Source organism: Malus domestica, chromosome 04 (assembly GCF_042453785.1).
Source record: "Malus domestica chromosome 04, GDT2T_hap1".
NCBI classification, from domain to species: domain Eukaryota; kingdom Viridiplantae; phylum Streptophyta; class Magnoliopsida; order Rosales; family Rosaceae; genus Malus; species Malus domestica.
The window spans coordinates 22,861,750-22,887,858 of record NC_091664.1 but is presented as its reverse complement, the minus strand read 5'-3'; the positions used below and the strand labels follow the sequence as shown (position 1 = coordinate 22,887,858).

The 26,109-nt window shown below is 38.3% G+C and overlaps 1 protein-coding gene across 4 annotated transcripts; it reads right to left on the bottom strand.

Annotated features, from left to right (window-relative positions):
* Positions 1–1,506: 1,506 nt before the first annotated feature.
* On the bottom strand, positions 1,507–25,385 carry LOC103408469 (F-box/LRR-repeat protein At3g58900-like). 4 transcript variants are annotated; one of them, XM_070820641.1, is made up of 5 exons: positions 23,518–25,371; positions 23,072–23,251; positions 22,576–22,641; positions 10,369–10,447; positions 10,056–10,330 (listed from the first exon to the last, which is right to left on the bottom strand). In XM_070820641.1, exons 1-5 carry the CDS (start codon positions 24,562–24,564, stop codon positions 10,281–10,283), a joined length of 1,422 nt encoding a protein of 473 aa, XP_070676742.1. In that variant the 5' UTR covers positions 24,565–25,371; the 3' UTR covers positions 10,056–10,280. The 4 variants fall into 4 exon arrangements, with proteins under 4 accessions (XP_070676741.1, XP_070676742.1, XP_070676740.1 ...); XM_029101236.2 differs by lacking the exons at positions 10,056–10,330; positions 10,369–10,447 and adding an exon at positions 21,033–21,556 and having other exon boundaries at positions 23,518–24,629; positions 24,816–25,360; XM_070820640.1 differs by lacking the exons at positions 10,056–10,330; positions 10,369–10,447 and adding an exon at positions 1,507–1,773 and having other exon boundaries at positions 23,518–25,385.
* Between the last annotated feature and the right edge of the window lie 724 nt (positions 25,386–26,109).

Sequence of the window (26,109 nt, the reverse complement as noted above, 5' to 3'; positions counted from 1 at the left end):
TATATGTGATATTTTTAAAGGGTTAGACTTTAGAATTAGGTATTTTCTCTTAAGCTTTTGTCCTACAGTTTTACCACTTCAGTTACACCTTCCTATGCGAACACACCAGCTCCTCCCTTGCCTAAATTACAATTAACAGAACAAATCTGTTTAGCAACTTCATCCGGAAGATCACTAAATCTGTCTATTCCACTTTCAGAACTTCCTTGAGCTTTACAACTTGCTAATACCCGAAACTTACTATTGCGAGTTGCAACCCATAATAGTGACAGTTGAAGGCGTGGCGTGGAGATACTAGAAAGAATCATTCTCAGCAACCAACTGTTATAACAACTTGTCATAACTGGCTGACTATATACACACACACGAGAATGACATTGCAAATATTTGATAAAATTCTCATCAAACACTTACAGTGGGTGGTGGCTGAGTTGGTTACTTCTTCAGCAAGCAATGGCTGAAATTTTATGAAGCCTGTGACTCATTGGAGTAGATCTCTTCACACATATTACCATATATACACCCACACTAAATATAGCCACCCTCTAATAGCGGAGCATATTGAAAACACAACATATACAATAGGAAGGATTCCGAGCATCTATATTTAGACTTTCTGCATCTATCCGTATTTCGGCAAGCTATTGTAAAAATCGTTACATTTAGTCTTTGATAGGGAGATTTTTTATTTATTTTTATTTTTTCTAAAAACTATAGTTAATTGTAGTTGACGCGTAAAGCTTTTAATCAATAAATTGATCTAATGGCTAAAATACAATGAAATGCAGGTAAATTAACAAAGTTTAAATGTAGAGGCTCAGGATCTCAAATTGAAATTACCAACATATAGCCTTAAGGTTTATTGACCCATTGACCCAATTCATCCTACTGGTTCAATTCCTCGACCTTGTTTATTGGCCCATTAATTAAAATAACTTTATTTGTCTGTTTGATAATTATTTTGTTCCTAATTTTTGATTTGATTACGTACTAGTACTATAATTTAGTGGTATCCCTCTTCACTTGTAAGTATGAATTCTTAACTTCGATGTATTATATTTGTGTTGAGTTTAATAGCAAGTTAGTGGTTGGCCAATAGTGTGGCACAACCCAATTTTTTATATTTGAGATATATATAAAGAAGGAATGTGAGGGAAATGATGGATGAGAAGTATATGAGAGAAATTATGAAAGAAGGAATAAGAGCTCTTGATTTCTTTTAATCCCAAATTATTAATTTTTGTGCCTTGCAAGACAATTTAGGTTTGGGTGATGCAAATTGTAAAGAGATATTACAAAAGAAATATTGTAGAAATGTCCTATTAATGTAATGTACTATGACAAGAACATATATAATGTTTTTTTCTTTAAATATCAAACGTTCTTCCTTTTCTATCCCAAAAAACCCTTTGCTTGCTCAATAAGTTAATTCTCTATCTGAGATCTCCGAATCACAATATGAACTATCAAAATCGGTCTGTAAGATAACCGGACCATGATAAGAGATTGTGTAGGTGTCGTCTAGATCTGCCGAATGATAACTACAGGAGTGGAAATCCTATTGCACCTATTCACCATCCCAACAATTTTTGATGGAGCATTTTGATCACGATAAGCAATAACCATTTTCCTCAAATTTCGAGCATGGTCGAGAATATACCTTGCAAACTCGATTTCATTAGACCCATAGGAATTCTCTATGCTTACCTCCTTAAGCTGGTAAATGAAAGCAAGGTTTTGCAGTTTCCAGTATTCATTACCAAAGTGACTTGCCTAAAAACATAAAAACAAATTAATTCAAAATCACCAAATAAATACATATACCTTTGCCATTTTTTCACGATAATTTGTGTGTGCTGTTTAACCCAACTATTCCATAAATTCACCGACATTATATGTTATTGACCCAACCCCCTCTAAAAGGAAATGTAAAAAAAATGCAAGTCACACGCAATATTCCAAAACTAATACCATTATACGCATTCAGTGCTGGTTTGTCAAACATGTTTAATGAAAAACAAATAAAGTTGATATCAAGCTAGAAAATTATATTAATATCTCATTTGAAGAACCACAAAACTCAATTTGACAGGCTGTTATTTGACTTGTTTTAACTTATTTTCTTACACTATAATGAATCTAGTGAGAGATTAATATAAGTTTTAGTTTGGATTTTTAGTTGGAGATAAGTGATGACTATATTGATTTTCTAGATATTTGCTAGTAGTTTTATAGTCAACTAGCACTTCGGTCTAGCAATTTCTTCTCTAACTTGTAAGTGAGATCTCTCAAATTTGACTTACTTGGAAGACGAGTTCAACCTATCAATACCCCATCCACTGACAATATATCACTACGTCAAAAATAAATATAAAGAAACTAGCTAACACTTTTGCTGTTATTTAATCTAGTTTAAATTTCGAGTTTTCATTCTTTTAATAGGATGGAATTCTTAAGAAATTTTTGGCTTGTAATAAAGCCGCCCTAATTTATAAGCAAATGATTCTACAAATTAGCACAAGAAAAATGTGTCGTGTGCGTGAGACGGAGATGAATAGGCAACATAGACTTTCACTTACTTTTTCTGGAGCCAACTTCTCACAGCTAGTCTTTATGCACAAAATATTCAGATTAGGCATTCTCCTAAGAAGAGATACCACTGCAGGAACAAGCTTGTTATTCAAGCTCTCACAATGTATACTCAAGTTCTGAATTTTATCCCATATTCGTGTTGGCTTGGAGCCTTCCTGGTAGAGCGCCTGCAAGTTTTTCCATAAATTCAAATGCTTTTTAAGTTCCTTCATCGGACAGAACTTGCGTGTAAATAAGAACTTACATTTCCCAACAAGTCTCACAAATATCACAAGTATGCCATCATAATAAGAATGCAATCTCCATGATTGAAAAGTGAAAACTCTCAAGTCATGAGATTATTTTATACTGTTTTTACCAAAAACGTCCGGAGAATAGAATGAACTTTACCTTAATGGTCTTCTCGTTCATAATAATAACTTCTGAAATTGCACCAAAATCCATTTCCGGAGCTGATAGATGAATTTGTCTGCATCTTTTGGACAGAGCACCCACTCGAGTGTAGTCTTTGAAATTGAGGAAGGAAAGAATATGATGAGCAACTTCCTCCGGAAGATCACTAAATCTGTCTATTCCACTTTCGGAGGAAGTTCCTTCAGCTTGACAACTTGTAGATGCCCGGAGCTTACGCTTGCTCCCCATCGCAGTGACTCCTCAAGGCCCGATCTGATAAACCAAGTGTTGTGAATGACTCTGCATGACTCTGCAATACATACAACACATGCATTAAACAAATGCTGCCCATGTGAATGACTCTGCAATACACTCAACGCATGCATTAAACAAATGCTGCCCATACTCAGATGCAGATGCATTAAACAAATGCTGCCCACGCATGCATTAAACAAATGCTGCCCATACTCAGATGCAGAAACATTGATGCAGTGTATCCATGTGAAATATTCACTATACCTGTAAAGTTCTAATTAACTATACTTGTAAAGTTCTATATAAACAGAAAATGAAAAGAAGCTCAGTAATCGAGCACAATTCTTTTATGGTATCATCCCTTTTCCAAGTCTTACAACATATTTCTCTTCCAAATACAATGTCTTCTTCCGCTGCCCTCACTAATGTTTCTGCATTTCTTCCTCTAAAACTTGATCGCCATAATTATCCCTTGTGGCGTGCCCAGTTTGTTCCCCTTCTTCGCAGTCGCAGTTTGATGCCATATGTTGATGGCACTTCTCAGTGCCCTTCTGCTCATCAACTGAATGATGATGGTCAACTCACTGACACCATCAATCCTCTCTTCGAACCTTGGATCCAAACTGACCAGATGGTTCTATCATGGCTGACTAGTTCTCTCTCTCCTCCTGTTATGCATGTTGTCGTCAAATGTGTTAGTGCTGCCGAGGCCTGGAAGGCTTTACAGGACCGATATGCACCTTCCTCCCACAATCGTGTTATTCAACTCCGCGGGGAACTTCTCAATCTCCGGCGTGGTGATCTCAGTATTGCCGATTATTTGGACAAACTCAACACCTTGGCTGATCAGTTAGCCTTATCTGGTTCTCCCATTGCTGACTCGAACTTAATTGCCACGATCATGAATAATGTTGGACCACTGTATGAGAACACAGTCGCCTCCATTCAAGCCCGAGAAAATCCTATTTCGTATGCTGCTTTGGAAGCACTGCTGCTCAGTGCTGAAGCTCGTCACCTTACCTTCAATTTGTCTGGAGACACTCCTGTCTTGACTGCCATGTTTGCTAATCGTGGACGTCGGCAGACTGCTCATGCAGGCTTTGCCCGTGGTGGAGGCCGTGGTGCTGTCCATCCTCGTAGTGGCAATCAGGCTCGCCCACATGTTGCTGCTGCTCCTCATCCAGGACGTCCCCATGGCGGTATCCTTGGTGCAGGTCCCTCTTCGTCTGATCGTCCACCACTTCGCTGTCAGATTTGTCGTCGTAATGGTCACTCTGCCATTGACTGTTACAACCGTATGAATACTTCTTATGAAGGCCGTGTTCCAAGTGCTCGTCTCACAGCCCTTGCTGCACAGTCAACCCGTGTACCCCAGTCTGCATCTCATGCTCCCACAACATGGCTTCTGGACTCTGGAGAGAACACACATATTACTAATGATCCTGGACAACTTACAAATGCACAGGAGTACACAGGCATAGATCAAGTCGGTGGTGTTAATGGTGGTCAAGGTTTGCACATTTCCCACATAGGCACCTCTTTTATTTACTCTCCTACTAAATCCTATACTCTTAAAAATACTTTATATTGCCCTGATGCCTCTCAAAATATATTATCTATCAATCAATTCTCTTCTGACAATGACTGTTTCTTTGTCCTTCATCCTAATTTCTTCCGTGTTCAGGATATCCGCTCGGGGAGGATCCTTTTATCAGGCCGGAGTAACACTAGTGTTTATCCTTATTCAAGTTTTAATTCCATTAAAAGACATGGACTGTTTTCGTGCATGGGAGTCAAGGTTGATGATCGTATTTGGCACTCTAGACTCGGTCATCCTTCGTTATTTATTTTAAAGCATTTAGCTTCCTCTAGCAAAGTGCCTCTTACTAGGCACCATTTTAATTCTGTCTGTCATTCATGCCCTCTGGGCAAAAGCAAGAAATTGCCATTTTCCCCATCAAATTCTATTTCTCATTTTCCTTTACAACTTATTCATTCTGATGTCTGGACGTCCCCTACTTTGTCAATTTTTGGTTTTCGCTATTATGTGATTTTCATTGATGATTATTCACGATATACATGGCTTTATCCATTAAAACTAAAATCTGATGTGTTCTCAACATTTATTAAATTTCAAACTGAAATGGAGAATAAATTTCAAACAAAAATCCAAACTTTTCAAACGGATGGTGGAGGAGAATATATTAACAAAACTTTCAAATCTTATTTGAAAAAACATGGCATTCATCATCAATATACATGCCCTCACCATCCTGAACAAAACGGTATGGCAGAACGAAAACATCGTCATTTGGTTGAAACTGGTCTCACTCTTCTTGCTCATGCATCCATGCCACAAACCTATTGGGCTGAAGCTCTACATACTGCTAATTTTTTGATTAATCGACTGCCAACTAAAGTTTTGAAATTAACTTCTCCATACACAAAATTGTTTAATCGAGAACCATCTTATGATTTTTTTAAGGTTTTTGGGTGTGCTTGCTTTCCATACCTACGTCCATACATGTCAAACAAATTGCATTTTCGTTCCAAGAAATGTGTTTTCTTAGGTTATTCTCAAAATCAATTAGGGTATAGATGTCTTGACCCATGCACAGGTCGTGTCTTCATGTCTAAACATGTTATTTTTGATGAAAATTGTTTTCCATTTCATGACAATCTCAGTGTTACTCCCGTCTCATCCTCTCTGCATGATAGCAATCCTGTTCCTCTTGGGACATCTGAACTCACTTTTCCATCCCCACAAAATTCGCCATCTCATCCTACTCTATCCCATACTTCCCTCACCCATTCCAACACTTTTTCAGACAATCACTTTCCCTCACCCGTCTCTATCACCCACCCTTTGACTCCTACTTCTTCTCCCATCCAATCATCTTTACACTCATCCCGCCATACCATACTACTCCCTCCCATTTCGACAACCCCAATCACTATAGCCCCCCCAACCATCCATCCTATGGTTACACATGCAAAAGCTGGCATTTCTAAACCTAACCCTAAGTATGCCCATACTTCCACCATCACTGCTATGTCTGAACCTACCTGCTACAGTCAAGCCAATAAATTTCAAGAATGGAGGACATCTATGGCTGATGAATTCAATGCCCTACAACGGGCGGGCACATGGTCTTTGGTACCTTATAATCCTACCATGAATGTATTACCAAATAAATGGGTTTTTCGTATTAAACGAAAGTCTGATGGGTCGATTGACAGGTTTAAGGCTCGTCTTGTGGCCAATGGTTTTCATCAACAACCAGGTCTTGATTATGGAGAAACTTTCAGTCCAGTGGTGACACACTCAACCATCCGCCTTATTATTGCTATGGCTGTTCATTTTTCATGGCCTATACGCCAACTGGATGTTCAAAATGCATTTTTACATGGTTCAATATCTGATGAAGTTTACATGAAACAACCTATAGGTTTTGTTGATCCTCAATATCCCACACATGTCTGTAAATTGCGGTGCTCTCTGTATGGTCTTAAACAGGCCCTAGGGCATGGTTCCAATGTTTTTCTAATCATCTGGAACACCTGGGTTTCGTGGCCTCCCAAGCAGATTCATCTCTCTTTGTGTATTGTCATGGTTTAATTCGTATTTACTTATTAATCTATGTAGATGACATCCTTATCACAGGCAACAACATTCAGTGTATAAACACCTTGATCAAGGACATGGGCTCGGTTTTTTCAATGAAAGATCTTGGTCCTCTCCATTATTTTTTGGGTATGGAGGTTCATCGCTCTAGTAATGGCATTCATCTCTCACAGTCTAAATATATTTCTGATTTGCTTCACCGTACAAACATGGTGGCCTGTAAACCTGTCTCCACTCCTGCAGTCAGTGGCAAACGTCTCAGCTTATATGACGGCGAACCATTACAAGATATTACTAAGTTCCGGAGTGTAGTGGGTGCACTCCAATATCTCACTTTCACCCGTCCTGATATTGCCTTCTCTGTCAACCAGGTTTGCCAGTTCATGCATCAACCAACCACAACACACTGGATTGCTGTTAAAAGAATACTTCGCTATTTGAAGTCCACACCAGATCATGGCCTTGTGTATAAACCTGGACCTCTCACCCTCACTGCCTTTGCCGACTCTGATTATGCAGGAGATCCGGATGATCGCAAATCCACTGGCGGGTACTGTATATTTCTTGGTCCAAACCTTGTGTCCTAGAGTTCTAAGAAACAAAAAGGAGTGTCTCGCTCTAACACAGAATCAGAATACAGACAACTTGCCATAACTGCAGCTACTATTTCTTGGTTTCGTAAGCTCTTCAAAGACCTGCATCTTCATCTATCTCCTCCAAAGGTGTGGTGTGATAATATTTCTGCAATCTCCCTTGCCTCAAACCCTGTCTTTCATGCCCGCACTCGCCATGTCGAAGTCGATTATCATTACATTCAGGAAAAGGTCACACGCCAGGAATTACAAGTTGGTTATGTTGCTACGCAAGATCAACTTGCTGATTTCCTGACCAAAGGATTGTCCACTTATCGTTTCAATTATCTTCTTTCCAAGCTTCCCGTTAGCCGGCAACCGCTCAGCTTGCGGGGGTGTGATAAACCAAGTGTTGTGAATGACTCTGCATGACTCTGCAATACATACAACGCATGCATTAAACAAATGCTGCCCATGTGAATGACTCTACAATACACTCAACGCATGCATTAAACAAATGCTGCCCACGCATGCATTAAACAAATGCTGCCCATACTCAGATGCAGATGCATTAAACAAATGCTGCCCACGCATGCATTAAACAAATGCTGCCCATACTCAGATGCAGAAACATTGATGCAATGTATCCATGTGAAATATTCACTATACCTGTAAAGTTCTAATTAACTATACTTGTAAAGTTCTATATAAACAGAAAATGAAAAGAAGCTCAGTAATCGAGCACAATTCTTTTACGATCTACCAGAGATAATCCTTTCCTGCAACCAACAATTGCAACATTATATCAAAACTACATAGTCAAAAAACGTTTACAGCTAAACAGGATGTCCTTGCCAAATACCTAATTAAATTCTCATAGAGGGATTCTATCAAACACTTTCCAGGCACTACCACAATCAACTAAATTTCAGGAAACCCTAGAAATCAACAAGCCCACCAGTTTTTCAAAAATCAAAAGTGTAAAATTAGACAGAAATCCTAATTGGAATAAGAGCTTTTGGAAAACTCGTATATTCTGCAAACGAATCACTTACAGGTGGTAGTGGCTGAATCAATTCTTCTTCGACTATCAAGTCTCGCAGGAAGAGTAAATAGATGAGTGTAATACGTAAGACACAAGGAACTCCCCCCTAGGGTTTAGGGTTAACAATCCTTTATATTTTGTTGCCTTTTTACATAATTAGGTTTTCTCATGGGCTGGGCTTTTACAACCATGGCGGGCCAAGCCTAAATGAGCATGCGGCAAAAATATTCAAATTTTAATAAGAATTCCTCAAATTTTGGTTTTGAAAAGTCTATCAATTTGAAATTAAAAGAAGAAATTTCATACAAAAGTATTAGGTTTTAGCTTTTGAGATGGTTATTACTTTTGTATACATTTTTACGTAATTAGATTTGTTTTTAGAAACTTTCAACTTACATTTCGCCAATACGTATTAATGTTTTTAGCCGTTTACCGACCTTATCAGAAATTTATCTTAGATCATAGAAAGCTTAGGACACGTTATTAAGCATGCATTTTGTTAGTTGCACCTTCCTATGTGAACACACCGTCTCCTCCCATGCCTGAACTGCAGATATTAGAAGAAATGGCATGAAAGGCTTATTATATTTACACCTCACATATTGTTGAATAAACCCCATATACTTAATACACCCCACATTTACTTTTTCAATTAAAATTTATCTTAATACACCCCATTTACTTTCCCATATTACCCTCCCACCCCCATTCTCAACATACACCTTACATTTTCTATGTACACTCCACATTTTTTATACACCCCCACATTCTTCACGTCTTATAATACTCAGTCACAATCAATATTGGAGGAAGATGTGGCTACTGAGACTCTGTTGAAGGTGGCAGACGAGGTAATACGCTGAGGTTTAATGACAAAAATTCGAGGGTAAAAGCAGCAAGGGAATGGAGAATAATCATAGGGTCTCTTGTAATGTGAATGGACTAGGACTTTGCCCAGATTGGCAAAAACGTAGCTGAATGTTGATGTAGTTTCATTGCATTTTCAGATGTATGAAAAAAAAACATATTTATTTATTGGTGTTGAATTGCATAACAGAGATTGTGTTTAGCTATTTTATTACTATTATCATTTCTTTAAATTGGGGTTATGCCGTGAGACGACATACATAAGGAAATATCGTTAATTTCTTCGCACTCCATTCAAGTTCTAATCCGGCAGTTTCATCATTTTGCTTGCATTTGTTGGGAAGACAAAAAAAGTAGATAAATAATACCTTAAAAGTGATTTGGGGTTTATTTAGAAATTTTTTTTTTTTTTTAAACCTAATAAGGCCAAAATTAGCATTGCATGGTAGAGTGTATAAATCATTTAATATCAAATTTGAATGTGGGGTGTATTCAACAGTAAGTGGGATGCTAATAAAAAAAACCTTGACGAAATTGCATTTTTGATCGAAATCATGTAAATTCTTTGATCTTGGTTTCCCGAGACATTTATGTGCGCGAGAACCCAAGATTGTTCTTCAAAGTAGCTGCATACATCTTGGTGATCTAATCTGTTAATCGTTGGTGGCATGATCGATTAAGAACATCACCAGATTCAAATGCTGCATGAGAGAAATATCAAGCAAATATTACTAGAGAAATATCCTGTCAATATACATGTCGATTTCAAAAGCTATGTGAATCTCTATGTGAGACATCAAAATAGCTATGTGGGATCCCCGGACCAGAGAGAGTGTAGATGTAGTCTAGGTCCTGCCGAATGTGAACTGAAGCATTGGAAATCATCCTGCTCCTACGCATCATCCCAGCAACTTTTGATGGAGCATTTTCATCACGATGAACAATGACCATTTTTTTCAAATTTTGAGCACGCTCGAGAATATACCTTTGAAACTCGATTTCATTAGACCCATAGGAATTCTCTATGCTTACCTCCTTGAGCTGGTGAATGAAAGCAAGCTTTTGCAGTTTCCAGTATTCATTACCAAAGTGACTTGCCTGACGACATAAAACAATTTAATTCAAAATCACCAAATAAATGCAAAGTAATTAAAAACAAATGAACTTTTGTGCGACTCTGTTTAACCCAACTATTCCATAAATTCACCAACTTTATATGTTATTGACCCAACCCCCTCTAAAAGGAAATGTAAAAATATGTAAGTTACACGCAATATATTCCAAAACTACCCCCATTATACACCCAAAGGGTTTACGGTAGGCACACTGCCAAACCTTTATAATGATTTCCGCTAGATGTTAGATTATGCATGTAGTGCTGGTTTGTCAAACATGTTTTATGAAAAACAAATAAATTTGAAATCAAGCTCGAAAATTATATTCATATCTCATTTGAAGACCCACAAAACACAATTTGAGAGGCTATTATTTGATTTGTTTTAACTTATTTCCTTACAACATAATGAATCTAGTGAGAGATTAATATAAGTTTCATATAGGATTTTTAGTTTGAGATAAGTCATGACTATGTTGAGTTTCTTGATATTTTAAAGCAATTTCATAGTTGTAATCTTATGTCAAATAGCACTACGGTCTAGCAATATTCTTCTCTAACTTGTTAGTGAGGTTTCTCAAAACTGACTTACTTGGAAAACAAGTTCAATACCTAATTATTATGGCCGCTAGTACCATGGTCTAGCAGTAGCCCACCCACTAACAATAAATCGCTACATAAAAAATATAACATAAAAGGAAACTAGCTAACCCTTTTGCCGTCATTTAATCTAGGTTAAATTTTGAGTTTTCATTCTTTTAATAGGGGGTTTTCTTAAGATATTGTTGGGTGTAAATAAAGCCGCCCTAATTTATACGAAAAAGATTCTACAAATTAGCACAAGAAAAATGTGTGTCGTGTGCGTGAGAGGGAGATTAATATGAAAAACGTCAGGAGAATAGAGTGAACTTTACCTTAATGGGCTTCCCGTTTATAATAAGAACTTTTGCCAAGCATATACTGCGAAGAACCTCCTAGACTTTGTCAAACTCATTTTTCGGAGGCTCTAATAAAATCTCAACTGCTTCCAAACTCTCTAAACGTCCCAGACTTTGGCTATTCCTCAACTCCCCTTTCCATTTCAAAGTTTTAAGATTTGGAGCAAAAATCTTCAATGATGTGTTGCTATTTGTGCTTTCTCTGCTGGCAAATACATCGTAACCACCCCAGTCCATATCTATCTTTTCAAGTTTCTAACCCGATACAGTAAGATGGATGAGGAAAGGGGATCGTATAACTTGTAAGGATTGCAAAGTTATACCAGGAGAGAGCGTGGCTAATCAACATCGCTTGTTGGTGATGGATGTACATATCAAAAGAGTGAGAAAAAAGAACAAGACTTGGAAGTGCCCAAGGACTAGATGGTGGAATCTAAAAGAAGAAAAACAAGCCATTTTCAAAGAGAAAGTAATCACCCAGTGTGTGTGGGATAGAGAGGGGGAAGCTAACCAAATGTGGGATTCCATGGCTAGTTGTATCCGAAAAGTAGCAAAAGAGGTATTAGGAGAGTCTAAGGGCTTTGCCCCACACCAAAAGGAATCTTGGTGGTGGAATGAGGAGGTACAAACAAAGGTGAAGGCTAAGAAGGAATGTTGTAAAGCCTTGTACAAGGATAGGACCGATGAAAATTGTGAAAGGTATAGAAAAGCGAAGCAAGAGGCGAAGAAAGCTATGAGAGAAGCTAAGTTAGCGGCTTATGACGATATGTATAAGCGACTAGATACCAAAGAAGGAGAGTTGGATATCTATAAACTAGCTAGAGCAAGGGAAAAGAAGACAAGGGACCTAAACCAAGTGAGGTGCATCAAGGATGAGGATGGAAAGGTTCTTGCTACAGAGAACGCGGTTAAAGACAGATGGAAATGTTATTTTCATAATCTTTTCAATGAAGGACATGAAAGGAGTGCTTCTTTAGGGGAGTTGAGTAACTCAGAAGAGTGTAGAAATTACTCTTTTTATCGTAGAATCCAGAAGGAAGAAGTGGTTGTAGCTTTGAAGAAGATGAAGCATAGAAAAGCAGTAGGCCCAGACGATATACCAATCGAAGTGTGGAAAGTTTTGGGAGAGACAGGTATAACATGGCTCACTGACCTTTTCAATAGGATTTTGAAAACGAAGAATATGCCAAATGAGTGGCGAACGAGCACTTTGGTGCCTATCTACAAGAATAAGGGCGATGTACAAAATTGCATGAACTATAGGGGTATTGAGCTAATGAGTCATACAATGAAGCTCTGGGAGAGAGTCATTGAGCATAGATTGAGGCATGAGACACGGGTTTCGGACAACAAATTCGGGTTCATGCCAGGGCACTCAACCATGGAGGCAATCTATCTCTTACGAAGATTGATGGAAAGATATAGAGATGGGAAAAAGGATTTACACATGGTCTTTATAGATTTGGAAAAAGCGTATGATAGGGTCCCAAGAGACATTCTTTAGAGGATTTTAGAGAAGAAAGGAGTACGAGTAGCATATATCCAAGCTATACAGGATATGTATGAAGGAGCAAAGACTGCCGTAAGAACTCATGAAGGACAAACCGAAAGCTTTCCCATAACTGTAGGATTACATCAAGACTCATCCTTAAGTCCTTACCTTTTTGCATTGGTAATGGATGAGTTAACAGGACATATTCAAGATGATATTCCTTGGTGTATGCTTTTCGCAGACGATATAGTGTTGATAGATGAAACTCAGGAAGGGGTAAATGCAAAGCTTAACCTTTGGAGAGAAGTGTTGGAATCTAAAGGTCTTCGTCTAAACCGATCAAAGACAGAATATATGGAGTGCAAGTTCAGTGCAAATTGAGGCCAAAACGAGTTAGGGGTGAGGATCGGAGATCAAGAAATACCAAAGAGCGACCGTTTTCGTTACCTAGGATCTATCTTGCAAAAGAACAAAGAATTAGATGGAGATCTCAACCATAGAATACAAGCTGGATGGATGAAGTGGAAGAGTGCATCCGGCGTGTTGTGTGACCGCCGTATGCCACTGAAGCTCAAGGGAAAATTTTATAGGACGGCAATAAAGCCGGCGATGCTGTATGGCACAGAATGTTGGGCGGTGAAGCATCAACACGTACACAAAATGGGTGTAGCGGAGATGAGGATGCTTCGTTGGATGTGTGGGCACACGAGAAATAATAAGATTAGGAATGAGGATATCCGGGGTAAAGTAGGAGTAGCCGAAATTGAAGGAAAGATGAGAGAAAATCGGTTACGGTGGTTTGGACATGCACAAAGAAGGCCTACTGACGCTCCGATTAGAAGATGCGACTATGGGACAGAGGTTCAGGGCCGAAGGGGTAGAGGAAGACCTAGGAAAACTTTGGAAGAGACCCTAAGAAAAGACTTAGAGTACTTGATCTAACAGAGGACATGACACAGGACAGAACACAATGGCGTTCTAAGATTCATATAGCCGATCCCACTCAGTGACTTGGATTTTCCAAGTCTCAAACCGAGAAGTTTTCCTCACTCGGGAAATTAAAGGAACACTACCTCAACCTACATGCTCCACTCACAAAGCTTCAACATACAAGCTTCAACAAAAGAAAATTCAAGAACTTAGCGAAGAAGGCTTTGGTGTATTTAACACAATACGTTGAAATGAAGGAAAACTTATTTATTGATATCCCCGATAAGTTACAAATATGTACATATACTTGAGTCAAAATAAACAAACAAGAGGGAGCCTTCACAAAGGTTGCTTAGGAGAAGTCTCAGCAGTCGGTAGAGCCCCAGAAAGAGAAGGCACCGGAGGGGGATCAGTCGGAGCCTCAGTACTGGACAGAACCCTAGAATGAGAAGGTATCAGAGGTTGATCATTTGGAGCTTCATTACGCGGTACAGCCCCAGAAGACGAAGGCAATAAATGCCTTTGGAACAAACCCACAAATCTCTGATGATCAAGTAAAACCTAACCATCAGATTCCTTCATCTGGTCAAGCTTCCTCTTCATGTTTGTAGCATAGTCATGTGCGAGCCGGTGCAACTGTTTATTATCATGCTTGAGCCCTCTAATCTCCTGTTTGAGACTCATCACTTCAGCCGCCAATGATTCAACTTGGCGGGTTCGAGCAAATAGGCGTTGGGCCATATTAGACACAGAACTTGCACACTGAACACTGAGAGCCAGAGAATCCTTAACCGCCAACTCATCAGACCGTTTGGAAAGTAGTCTGTTATCTTTGGGAGTGAGAAGGTTCCTGGCCACTACCGCAGCGGTCATATCATTCTTCATCACGGAATCCCTAACGGTAAGAGGACCAGTAGGGGAGACGAAGGATGGGCGCCATATATTGTCTGGAGAAGGCGAGGCTGCCTCTTCAACAAGGTTCAAGTCAAAACGACGATCGGAGGGGCCAGACATTTTCAAAGGTGTTGAAGAGAGAAGAGGTCGGACAAATCAAGATCTTAGAAGTGCAAGAATGGAGCTTCTACTGGTGGATATTCAAGTGTGCTTTGAAACTTAATGTCAGCCCCTATAAAAATCTACACTCGACGAAGCTTCAGAAATCGAAGAGGTGCCTGCTCAGAAATCGAAGAGGCGTTTGCTTTCTCAAAAGCTGGGCTGCTCAGAGACCACGATGGTCGATTTCAGAAATCGAAGAGGCGTTTGTTTTCTCAAAAGCTGGGCTGCTCAAAGACCACGAAGGCCGATCTCAGAAATCGAAGAGGCTTGCTTTTTCAAAAGCTGGGCTGCTCAGAGACCACGAGGGCCGATCTCAGAAATCGAAGAGGCACCTACTTTTCCAGCCTTGTCAGCACTTTTCACACGCACACTCAGCTTTGCGGAAATTATGGGCATTCTGTCGAAGATTTCTGGCGAAGTAGAAAGCACATGAATCGTACTGTTCAATCACCCACTTCCCACACGCAACAGTAGCTCATGGGTACCACAGATAACTTTGCCAAAGTTCTCTGACAAAGTTGAGACACGTGAAGTTTGCAGCTCCCACTACATCGCTCTGACCAAGAATAGCAAAGAAACAACACTAACAAAGTTTAGACACATAAATTTTGAAACTCTAGCTACCATATTATTACCCACAAGGGTAAAGGAACAGTACCACTGCTGGATAATTGAAAAGTCCTGATGTGTCAACCTCTGTGCTTCGTGGCAAGGTAGACTAGCAAACATGCCCAACCTTTACTCACATTCGAGAAAACACTCCCAACAAGATTGCTTGCTCCAAAATCGAAGAGGCACCGTCCTCTGAATCTCGAGAGCCAGACTCCCAACATGATTACTTTCTCAAAAATCGAAGAGAGGGTAAAGAAACAGTACCACTGCTGGATAATTGGAAAGTCCTTGTATGTCAACCTCTGTGCTTCGTGGCAAGGTAGACTAGCAAACATGCCCAATCTTTACTCACATTCGAGAAACACTCCCAACAAAACTGCTTGCTCCAAAATCGAAGAGGCACCGCCCTCCAAATCTCGAGAGCCAGACTCCCAACATGATTATCAAAAATCGAAGAGAGGGTAAAGGAACAGTACCACTGCTGGATAATTGGAAAGTCCCTGTGTGTCAACCTCTGTGCTTCGTGGCAAGGTAGACTAGCAAACATGCCCAACCTTTACTCACATTCGAGAAAACACTCCCAACAAAATTGCTTGCTCCAAAATCGAGGAGGCACCGCCCTCCGAATCTCGAGAGCCAGACTCCCAACATTATTACTTTCTCAAAAATCGAAGAGACACCGCTCTCCGAATCTTGAGAGCCAGACCCCCAGCAGATTGCTTTCTCAAAAATCGAAGAGGCATCGTTCTCCGAATCTTGAGAGCCAGATCCCTGACAGGATTGCTTGTTCGAAAACCGAAGAGGCACCACTTTCCCAACTTCAAGAGCTGGATCTCCTTAGATAAAGCTTGTCTCTAATCTTCACACGTAACATCAGCTTTCCAGATACCACAGACCACTTTTTCAAAGTGCTCTAACAAAGTTAAAACATGTGAAGCTGGCAGCTCCCACTACCGTGCTATGACCAATCAGGGTAAATGAATAGCATTATTACTTGATGTTAGGGAGACTCCTATATATGTCGACCTCCATCCCCAATGGACAGGCAGACCTGCAAAAATGCCCAACCCTTCCTCTTATCTGAGAGGGCACTCCCAACGAAGCCTTTCGAAATATTCAGCTTTCTTTCCCCCCGATAATACCTCTGTAAACAAGCTATACTAGAGCAAGAATATCTCATATCATCAGGGTTAAAAGCAAGAGTATCCCATATCATGCTTTTTCCCTGTCTTTTCCTTTGGCCTTGTTCTTACCTGCAAGACAAGGAGAAAGAGAGCAATCAGTCAGCACTTGGAATCAAGCTTCCAGCCAGGAACTGACTGCCTGGAACCCCTTACCTGATTACTTACCTGGCATTGCTCTTGAGTACTCATCTTCAACATCTTATGCTTCCAGGGAAGATACCACATCTGCCTGAGGAACAGATAGGGCAAGTGAGAAGGATACAAGGAAGCATGTGGAGACAAGCGTAACAGCACACGTGCCGATACATCCACTACTCTGTCAAAAGCAAAAGTATCCCATATCAGCAGGGTCGAACGTACTCTAGATTTGATGGACTTGTTTTGACCCTCAAATTCTTCAGTCGGCCTTATACTCTGGAGGAAACCAGAAAACCCTCCAGCCCAGTTCAAGAATAAGTCTGTGGAAAGTTACTTCTTTAAAAGCAAAAGTATCCCGTATCATCTCTTCTCATTTTTCTTCTCTTTATCCTTCATGCTGCCTGCAAGATAGGGAGAATGTGAACAATCAGCCAGAGCTCTGATTGCTTACCTTGTCTGTCACCTCTTTCAGCAGATCCCCTAGCTCGGCGACTTGGGGGACTCCTACTACATGGTTTGTATCGCGCTTGACCAAGCCTGAAACTACAAGTAAGCTTCAAGTGAAATTGATACACTACCTTGTGCATCTCCACCAGTTACAGATACCACCCCTGGATGGAGGAAGAGTACTTCCAGAGAAAATGTCACATCTACCTATGAGACAGATAAGGCAAGTCAAGACGATACCACACTCCGGTACTTAGAAGTTTCGTGGTTACAAGATCATTCTCCCACAATATTTCCTAATGTCATTTGTACTAAATCATTCACTTGTACTCACTAAAGGAGAACTTGAACCTATGTACTTGTGTAAACCCTTCACAATTAATGAGAACTCCTCTATTCCGTGGACGTAGCCAATCTGGGTGAACCACGTACATCTTGTGTTTGCTTTCCTATCTCTATCCATTTATATACTTATCCACACTAATGACCGGAGCAATCTAGCGAAGATCACAAAAAGTGACTGTTTTCGCTACCTAGGATCTATCTTGCAAGAGAACGGAGAATTAGATGGAGATCTCAACCATAAAATACAAGCTGGATAGATGTAGTGTAAGAGTGCATCCGGCGTGTTGTGTGACCGTCGTAGGCCACTGAAGCTCAATGGAAAATTTTATAGGACGGCAATAAGGCCAGCGATGTTGTATGGCACAGAATGTTGGGCGGTGAAGCATCAACACGTACACAAAATGAGTGTAGCGGCGATGAGGATGCTTCGTGGGATGTATGGGCACACGAGAAAGGATAAGATTGGGAATGAGGATATCCGAGGTAAAGTAGGAGTAGCCAAAATTGAAGGAAATATGAGAGAAAATCGGTTTCGATGGTTTGGACATGTGCAAAGAAGGCCTACTGACGCTCCGGTTCGAAAATGTGACTACGAGATAGAGGTTCAGGGCCGAAGGGGTAGAGGAAGACCTAGGAAAACTTTGGAAGAGACCCTAAGAAAAGACTTGAGTACTTGGATCTAACGGAGGACATGACACAAAACCGAGTGCAATGGCGTTCTAGGATTCATATAGCCGACCCCACTTAGTGGGAAAAGGCTTTGTTGTTGTTGTTGTTGTAGTTGTCGTCTATAGAAATAAGACGTTATAGTTGTCTATAGAAATAAGACGTAATTCCGGAAGGCATTTGCAGCAACATGAGATCCATTTGAAAATCCTCTCGTGTACTATTTTGACAGAACTCAATGATAAGTAACAGAGATTACTAGAAAAGGATAAACATGGCACTTCAACAACCTCCGAAATGAATGTATTCAAGGACACCGAAAGAGAGCACAAAGATTGAGAATGGAAGATGAAAGATGGCATCGACAACGTACTCGTACTAACAATGTGTGAGAAATAGAGATCAAGCTCTTCAACATTACACCTTACTGCATTACGAATCCACTTGATTGCTTGAGAATGGTCATCAGAGACTTTCTCCGCTGTTTCATTTACATAGGAACTCAAGCCGATGCGGACTCGCTGCATCCTGTTATTACCACGATCAAGCAAGTATCTATCAAAAGAAGTCATCATCCTCGCCAAATCCACTTGTTTTATATCTGTCCACCGATTTGTACCAAAATCCACTACCAGAACTGAGAGATGAAATTGTCTCCATCTTTTGGACAGAACACCTACTCGAGTGAGGTCTTTGAAATTGAGGAAGGAAAGAATATGATGAGCAACTTCCTCCGGAAGAACACTAAATCTGTCTACTCCACTTTCAGAACAAGTTCCTTCATCTTCACAACATGGAGATGTCCGGAGCTTAAGCTTGCGCCCCATCATAGTGACTCCTGAAGGCGGTGGTCGGAGCTACTAGAGATAAAGAGGATGCCCTTGCCAAATACCTAATTAAATTCTCACAGAAGCATTCTATCAAACACTTTCCAGGCCCTACCACAATCACCAAGGTGTACAATTAGACAGAAATCCAACTTGAAATCAGAGTTTTCGGAAAAGTAATGTTCCGCAAACAAATCACTTATGATCAAAATTCAATCCCCTCCTCCCTTTTAGAACGGCGGCGGGAGTAGAAATTTGGTGTTGAAGGTCCGGAAAGCCGATAAGCGGCGGATTCTGCGGCAGTATTTGTAGCCCATCCACTTCGTCGCCGACGAGCTCAAGCAGAAGGAGAGTTGAAGCTTTATATGAACGTCGACGCGCCCCCACAGAGCGCGGAAGCCAGTACCTTTCACTCACCCGTCGACATTGAAGACCTAGGAGTCCGATCTCAAATAGAAAATCGAATCCGATGGTTACAAAACCAACAGTGTCCAAGGAAAATAATTTTTTCGCTTTTTGGTAATTTTATATATCACAAAATCCAGAGAGAGGTAAAAGGAAAATTTTATTTGAATTCAACTAAATTTTTTCTACATCTAACTTACTCTTTTCATTTATATTATTTTTTATTAAAGAATTAATATCTTTTTAAACTCAAATTTATTACCTAAACTACCCTCTCAAACCTAATTCAAAATGTAAAATTATCTTCACATCCATTCTATATAGATTTCACGGGATTTTAATAGATTTTTTTAAGTGATAAATTTCAAAGGATTTTAAAAGATTCTCAATTCTATATAGATTTCGTCAGATTTATATGGATTTCTAATATAGATTTCTATGGATTTGTATGAATTTCTTTCGTGGATTTATCAAGATTTATATGAATTTCCTTCAAAGATTTCTTAGGATTTTACCCTAATCATGGACTGGGAGACATCTAATCTAGATAGGATTGCTATCTGGTAGTTCATTCCAAGCAATAATGTGAATTTTTTTATTGCAGACTACGAACATTTGCTTTAGACCTACTCCTTTGAATAAAACTCAAATTTTAATTTGTAAGCCTACCCCAACTTACTCCAACCCTTGGGTCAAATTTGGGTTAGATTCTCCCTGAGTTAGTGGGCTGAGCCATCATATATGTGTATTTTTTTTAGTTTTATATTTATAAATTCATTGAATTCAATGGCTAAAATATAATATCATCGTATCCAACGGTAATAAAAAAAGATGTGACGGTTCAAACTTCCAACAACTAAAATAATTAAAAACAATTCTTTCATGTATTTCATATTCTTTCATAGTGTTACAAGAGTTTCATGATGTCAGTTTGGTGGTTTTTCAATATTTATTGGAATCGAAATATTTTTAAGTTAAAATGTTCATAAAATTAAATTAGGATAGTCTGCATAAAATTGTTTTAACAAAAAGTTACTTAAAAAATGATCTTAAATTCATTTTTTAATAATCTCGGGCAAAAAATTTAACCCACAAAATTTGGAGATGTGCTTAGATAATGTTTTTGGTTTGGTTTTGGACATGATGGCTTAATGGATTCTTTGAGATTATATTTTGTGCACATTTGATGATTTTTTTGGTTTGGCTTTGGACTTGATAGCTTAAGGAATTCTTTGAGATTATATTTTGTGCAACCAATCTAAGATTTATTTTATTTTATTTTGTTATGGGTAATTTCGATTAGAACGATATCTTGAAATAGGTGACCATGTTTCCTTTTGTTGTAATGAGTATTTTTCGAGTGCAAAGTTTCAAACCAATACGTGAATTCATTGCAAGTGCAATGTCTCTAGGAACAAAAATGTAACCCTTATTTCAATATTATTATTTTTTGTGCCTTGCTAGACAAATTAGGTTTGTGTGAAGCAAGAGAAAAATATCCTGTCAATTAATGTAATGCAACATGAGAGTTGTAATCTAATCTTGGTTTAATTCCAAAAGCTGGTTCTCAGTTGCACCTTGAGTTTGATTTCTACTCGTGCAAACTGTTAAAAGACGTACGAAATGTTTTTTTATTTACCCTTAAAAAAAAAAAAAATCAAACCTTCTACCTTCTAGAACCCGAAAATCTCTCTTATTTGCTAAGTGTCTAAGAGCTCATAGTCACTATCCCAGATTTCAATATATCAGGTCCCGAATACAAAATATAAGATCCCGGACCACAAATTCTGTAAATCCTGTGTGGATCCTGCTGGATGAGAATGGAAGCACTGGAAATCATCTTGCTCCTACTCACCATCCCAGCAACTTTTGATGGAGCATCATCGTCACGATGAACAATGACCATTTTCTTCAAATTTTGAGCACGCTCGAGAATATATCTTGCAAACTCGATTTCATTAGATCCATAGGAATTCACTATGCTTACCTCCTTAAGCTGATGAATGAAAGCAAGGTTTTGCAGTTTCCAGTATTCATTACCAAAGTGACTTGCCTGAAAACATAAAAACAAATGAATTTGCTGTGCAAAAAAAAAAAAAAAAAAAAAAAAGAAGCAAATTATTCAAAATTACCAAATAGAAACATAACTTTCTAAATTCATCTTTTGACGATAAGTTGTGGGTGCCTCTGTTTAACCCAACTATTCCATAAACTCGCCAAACTTAATATGTTGATCTAAACCCCCTCCAACAAGGAACGTAAAAATATGCAAGTACACGCAATATATTCCAAAACTAACCCCATTAAACCCGAAGAAGGATGTACGGTACCACACTGCCAAACCTCTAGATTGATGAAGTACATGGTACATTCCACATTAAGTGCTGATTTGTCAAACTCAAAAATTATATTCATATCTCATTTGAAGACCAACAAAATGCAATTTGAGATTATGTTTAATTTGTCTTAACTTATTTATTTACACTGTAATGAAGCTAGGGCAGAGATTATACAAGTTTCACTTAGGACTTAGGATTTTTAGTTGGAGATAAGCGATGACTATGAGGAGTTTGTGAATATTGATAGCAGTTTCAGAGTTGTCTTTTTCAAACTAGCTTGTCTTATGGCCAATAGCACTACGGTCTAGCGATATTCTTCTCTAACTTGTAAGTGAGATGTCTCAAGTTTAACTTACTTGGATTGCGAGTTCAATACTTACTTATTATGATTTCCCAATTGTGTGACTTACCCCAAATCCTCACTACATAAAAAGTAGAACATTAAAAGAAACTAGCTAACCCTTTTGCTGCTATTTACTCTAAGGTTACATTTTGACTTTTAATTCTTTTAATAGGAGGGTTTTCTTAAGAAATTGTTGGGTTTAAATAAAGTTTCCCTAAATTATAAGAAAATGATTCTACAAATTAGCACAAGAAAAATGTGTGTCGTGTGCGCAAGAGGGAGATTAATAGGCAACATAGACTTTCACTTACTGTTCCGGGAACCAAATTCTCACAGAACATACATTGCAAACTCAATTTCATTAGACCCATAGGAATTCTCTATGCTTACCTCCTTAAGCTGATGAATGAAAACAAGGTTTTGCAGTTTCCAGCATTCCTTACTGGAGAGACTTGCCTAAAGACATAAAAAAAAATTAATTCAAAAGCACCAAATAAACACGAAGTAATTCAAAAACAAATTAACTTTTCTGTGACTCTGACTAACCCAACTATTCCACAAATTCACCAAATTTACATGTTATTGACCCAACCCATTCTAAAAGGAAATGTAAAAACATGTAAGTTACACCAATATATTACAAAACTAACTATTATGCATAGTGAAAATATATCGCTACATAAAAAAAATTAAAAAAATTAAAAGAAACTAGCTAACCCTTTTGCTGTCATTTAATCTAGGCTAAATTTTGAGTTTTCATTGTTTAATAGGAGGGTTTTCTTAAGAAATCGATAAGGTCACCCTAATTTATTAGCAAATGATTCTAAAAATTAGAAAAAGAAAAATGCGTGAGAGGGAGATCAATAGGCAAAATAGGCTTTCTTACTTTTTCAGGAGTCAAATTCTCACAGCTAGTCTTTATGCACAAAATATTGAGATTAGGCATTCTCCTAAGAAGAGAGACCATTGCAGGAACAAGCCTGTTATTCAAGTTCTCACAATGTATGCTCAAGTTTAAAATATTATCCAATATTAGTGTTGTCGTGGAACCTTCCTTGTACAGAGCCTGCAAGTTTTCAAGAAAAAAATCTTAATTACATAGAAAGAACACAAGAATTATCACAATCTTAATTAATATGATCATTAATTTGTCAAAAAATTAAAGTCTAATGCTGTTTAAGTTACTTCATCTCACAAATATCACATCAAATATAACATCACAATAAGAATGCAATCTCCATGATTGAAAAGTGAAAACACTCTCAAGAGTCAATTCACAAGATTATTTATAGTGTTTTTACGAAAAACGTCCGGAGAATAAGTGAACTTTACCTTAATGGTCTCCTCGTTTATGGTAATAACTTTTGCCGAACATATACTGCAAAGAACCTCCAATACTTTGTCGAACTCATTTTTCAGAGGCGCTAAGAAAATCTCAACTTCTTCCAAACTCTTTAAATTTCCCAGACTTTGGCTATTCCTCAATTCGCCTTTCCATTTCAAAGTTTTAAGATTTGGAGCAAAAATCTTCAATGATGTGTTGCTAATTGTGCTTTTTCTGCTCGTAAATGCATCGTAACCACCCCACTCCATATCTATATATTCAAGTTTCTGACCCGATATAATAAGATGTACGTCACCACAATCGAAAACATAAAAGTTAACCAACGACGAACTTTCAATGGAGATATTTGGTATACCATTGATAGAAACAAGACGTAATTCCTTAAGGCACTTGCAGCAGCATGAGATCCATTTGAAAACCATGTCGTCCACTATTTTAACAGAACTCAATGATAAGTAATGGAGATTACTAGAAAAGGATAGAGACGGCGCTTCAACAACCTCCAAAATGCTTACACCTGAGGACACCGATAAGGAGCGCAAAGATTGAGAATGGAAGATGAAAGATGGCAACGAGAACGTACTAGTAACACGGTGTGAGAAATAGAGATCAAGCTCTTCAACATTACACCTTACTGCATTACGAATCCACTTGAGCACTCGAGAATGGTCATCAGAAACTTTCTTCGTTGTTTCACTTTTACAGACACTCAAGCAGATGCAGACTCGCTGCAACCTGTTAGGACCACGATCGAGCAAGTACCGATCAAAAGAAGTCATCATCCTCCCTAAATCCATTTTTTTTATGCCTGTCCGCTCATCTGTACCAAAATTCACCACCGGAACTGAGAGACGAACTTGTCTGCATCTTTTGGATACAGCACCCACTCGAGTGAGGTCTTTGAAATTGAGGAAGGAAAGAATCCGATGAACAACTTCCTCCGGAAGATCACTAAATCGGTCCATTCCACTTTCAGAACAAGTTCCTTCAGATTCACAACTTGTAGGTGCCTGGAGCTTACGCTTGCGCGCCATCGTAGTGACTCCTCAAGGCGGTGGTCGGATCCAATAGAGAAAAATATGATGCCCTTTCCAAAAACCTAATCAAATTCTCACAGAGGCATATGATCAAACAATTTCCAGGCACTACGGCAATCAACTAATTTCAGAAAACCCCCAGCGAAATCAACATGCTTGTGGCAACGGAAAGTGTAGAATTAGACAGAAATTCCAAGTTGAAATCCAAGTTTTCAGAAAATCGGATGTTCTGCAAACAGATAACTTACAGGTGGTATGGTAGTGGCTGAATCAATTCTTCTTCGGCACCGGGCCGTGGTTCTCTTCGCTTACGCCTGGATATAGATTACATTTAAGAAGTTGAACAAAAATAGAAGTTTAGTGTGTTTGTACTTTTCTTTTTCTTTTTTTTTTTAATTAATTGTTTGTATTTTCTAGTTAGTTTAGAATTTGGGTCTAACCCATTGAAATTAGGATTTCGTATTTTTTGCTTATTAGAGATTTCTATAGATAGCATGTTTTGTAAGTCAGTTTAGAATTAGTTGGTCGCATAGCCTTACGAGTTATGTAACTCTTTTGGCGAATCTTGTACTATTGTTTCTTCATTTTTAATAATATTTGTAGTTTTGTATTTGTTTATTTTATTTGCTTGTTCGTCGTTATACGTACTCTGATTTTCAACTTAATGCAGTTCCATAAACTCTATGTGAATTTTATTTGTCGTTTATCCGTTCGTTCGTTATGTGTACTCTAATTTTCAACTTAATATAGTTCCATAGACTTCTTGTGAATTTTAATTGAGTTCATTTGAAATCTTAGAAAAGATGTCTAATTTCTCAAAATCACTTTATTATTCCTTCAAATCCATTAAAATCCTTCATTTTTTTAAAAATAAATTACACATAAAGTTTTATGAACTACTTTAAACTGAGGAATTAATACACTTGGATTTTTATAAACCTTTTTTTTTAAATAAAATCTTGATTGAATATATCTTGATTTGTAAACTTTTTTAAAATCCTTTAAACTCATAATTGAATATACCCTCTAAAAGATTCTACAAAAGAGAGAGAGATAGATCAGGAGTGAGAGGGTGAATATACCCTCTTAATGTAGAACTGTAAATAATATCGTTTGTTTCATAAAAAATAAAAAATAAAAAAAACTTAAATTGAATAAAGAGATCCAAATAAAGGGAGGGTGAGAAAGAGATGGGAGGAGATAAAGAGAAAGGGTGAGAGAGAATGAAGAGAGCGAACCATAGGAGAGAGAAGGAGAAAAAAGACAAAAAAAAAGAGAGAGAGAGAGAGATAGATTGGGAGTGAGTGAGAAGGGGAGGAGAAAAAAATGAGTGAGTTTAAATTTAAAATTTCTAATAACTCACTTTTAATGTTTTTAGATAATAGGCTATTTTCTTAAGTTAGTCTTGAATTCAGTTTTTAAAAATAGTTCCACCAAGAAGTTTTTAAAGCCAACTAGAGCCTTAGCTTTTTAATTGGATTATTAAAAATTAGACATTGGATCGAAATAGGATACCAAACATGCGCTTACTTATTCCAAACC

What these genes read in the sequence shown, in the direction of transcription:
- LOC103408469 (XM_029101236.2), bottom strand. Translation starts at nt 24,564, where the DNA reads ATGGCGCGCAAGCGTAAGCTCCAGGCACCTACAAGTTGTGAATCTGAA. An exon ending in TAAACGAGGAGACCATTAAG is followed by an intron (nt 23,252 to 23,517) that starts GTAAAGTTCACT and finishes GAAAACTTGCAG; the next exon opens with GCTCTGTACAAGGAAGGTTC. An exon ending in AGAATTTGACTCCTGAAAAA is followed by an intron (nt 22,642 to 23,071) that starts GTAAGAAAGCCT and finishes TTATGTCTTTAG; the next exon opens with GCAAGTCTCTCCAGTAAGGA.